The sequence below is a fragment of the Bison bison genome, unplaced genomic scaffold, assembly GCF_000754665.1.
Source record: "Bison bison bison isolate TAMUID 2011002044 unplaced genomic scaffold, Bison_UMD1.0 scf7180017849817, whole genome shotgun sequence".
Classification (NCBI taxonomy): domain Eukaryota; kingdom Metazoa; phylum Chordata; class Mammalia; order Artiodactyla; family Bovidae; genus Bison; species Bison bison.
In genome coordinates this window covers 18,050-20,353 of record NW_011480390.1, presented here as the reverse complement: position 1 = coordinate 20,353, position 2,304 = coordinate 18,050, and the positions used below count along the sequence as shown (strand labels likewise).

The 2,304-nt window shown below is 47.7% G+C and overlaps 1 protein-coding gene across 1 annotated transcript in view; it reads left to right on the top strand.

Moving 5' to 3' along the window:
• EDA (ectodysplasin A) overlaps positions 1-2,304 on the top strand; it is a gene marked incomplete at its 5' end in the record, with an annotated part of 12,991 nt that overhangs the window by 3,808 nt on the left and 6,879 nt on the right. The window contains 3 exon segments of the mRNA XM_010847844.1: positions 1,072-1,137; positions 1,140-1,172; positions 1,175-1,249. Of these exon segments, the coding sequence (XP_010846146.1) occupies positions 1,072-1,137; positions 1,140-1,172; positions 1,175-1,249 (174 nt within the window).

Genomic DNA, 2,304 nt, shown 5'->3' with positions numbered 1-2,304 from the left:
GATTAATAATTCATTCAAGAATAGGGCTTCTGAGGAAAGAAAACTCTGGGAAGCTAGATTATTTAGCCTATAAAAATAGAAGTTGATCGGTGACAGTGTCCTTGAGCACATTAGGGTTGTTGTGTGGATGATGGCAACTATTCTTTTCTATCTATACAAACAATAGAATAAGAGCTTAAACTTCCACAGGAGGAATTTCAGTTCAATATACAGAAGAACTTCCTAACAGTGAGGGGGTGATAAACATTGGAACATGTTACCAAGGGATTCTGCAAAATTTCCTTTCCCAGAGCTCTTTAAAAATAGGGTTTAGAGAGGTCAGCTGAGAAAGCAAAACCTGCCTGCTGCTTCCTCCACAGCTCAGCTCCCTCTGGTCTCCACCACCCCTTCTTTCCTTATGTTACTTGAGCCTTCTCTCTCTCCTTCTCTCCTCCCTCCCCCCACCACCTCTCATCTTCCCAGACTCCTTCCAATTCTACTTTCCAGCCTCCATCCCAAGCTCAAGTCCCTGTACATCCTGACTCCTACAGGAAGCCTTCCTGGAACTGATAGCCTTCCTAAGGTCAAGCTGGCCTCCTAGCTTGCTCACCTCATCCACATCAAGTCCACCAACCTGGATAGTAAACATGAGAGCCATGCTCTGCAACAATAGCCCAGTTCTCAATTCCAAAAAGTGGCCCACTTTTTAAGGTCTACCCACTTGGTGATTCTGATCCTTTGGACTTAGCCAAACTGCAACCCCCTTTCTGAAGCCTTCCCTGACCTCTCCAGCATTTTGTCCCTACAATTAATGCAACACTTCTACTGTCCTGTGGCTGTGTCTGTTTCCACACAAGACCAAGTTCCTTGAGGGTCATTATTTCTTCAAACCCAGCCTGTAAATGCTGATTCATGAAACACAAAGTGTGTGTGTGTGTGTGTGAGAGAGAGAGAGATGTGTGATAAAAGTATCCACCTCTTTAAGAGCAGGAACTCCCAGAGGGCCAACTTTGTGTCATGAGAAAGCTGTGGAACTCCTGACAGTATACTCAGTCAATAATTATAAATGTGATACTGAATCTCATCTTTCAGGAAAGAAGGCAGGGCCTCCTGGACCCAATGGCCCCCCAGGACCTCCAGGACCTCCAGGACCCCAAGGACCCCAGGGATTCCAGGGATTCCTGGGATTCCAGGACAACTGTTATGGGACCACCTGGCCCTCCAGGTCCTCCTGGTCCTCAAGGACCCCCTGGCCTCCAAGGACCTTCTGGTGAGTTCCTCTATCTCTCCACCGTCCTAGGCTCCTTAAAAGTTCTCTAGTAGAACAGGAGCAGGTGATCCCAAGAGTAGTTTAAAATGATGGTGTGTGGTCTCCTTGCTCAGTGGAGAGCTAGGAATTGGACAAGCCAGTAGAGCCTGCCCTGCTCTAACTTCTTATTTATGGGGCTTCCCAGGAGGTGCTAGTGGTAAAAAATCTGCCTGCTAATGCAGAAGATGTAAGAGACACTGGTTTGATTCCTGGATCAGGAAGATTCTCTGGAGGAGGGCCTGGCAACCCACTCCAGTGTTCTTGCCTGGAGAATCCCATGGACAGAGGAACCTGGTGGGCTACAGTCCTTAGGGTCGCAAAGAGTCGGACACAACCGATGGTTGTGATCTCAGTGGAGAGCTAGGAATTGAACAAGTCAGTAGGGCCTGCCTTGCTCTAACTTCATATTTATACCAACCTGTCAAGGAAGAGATACCTGTTCTTGACCTGTGGATTTTTTCTCCTGATTTCCAGCATCTAGCTTCACATACTGATGTTTGATTAGAAAAAGGCAAAGGGGAGGAATGGGCTTCCCTAGTGGCTCCCAGGTAAAGAACTCACCTGCCAATGCAGGAGATGCAGGTTCAATCCCTGGTCCGGGAAGATCCCCTAGAGATGGAAATGGTAACCCACTCCAGTATTCTTGCCTGGGAAATCCCATGGACAGAGGAGCCCAGTGGGCTACAGTCCATGGGGTCACAAAGAGTCAGACACAACTTAGCGACTAAATAATAACAACAACATGGAGAGGAATGTTGGGGGCTGGACAGAATGACAAGCCCTGGAGTAGTCTCATCCCATGAACTCTGAAATGCCTTTCCCATAGAGGTAGACCAGTAGTCACTGATAATCAAGGAGTTGGAAACTTATGAGTCACTCAGGCTGTGGAAGAAGCAGACACAGGCACCAAGACCAACCTGTTGCGGAACCAAGTGCTTATTGTGCTACACCCTTCCCCTACCACGTTGTCCATTCAAATCGCATTTAATCTCTTTGCACCTTTCCCCTTGGGCCCA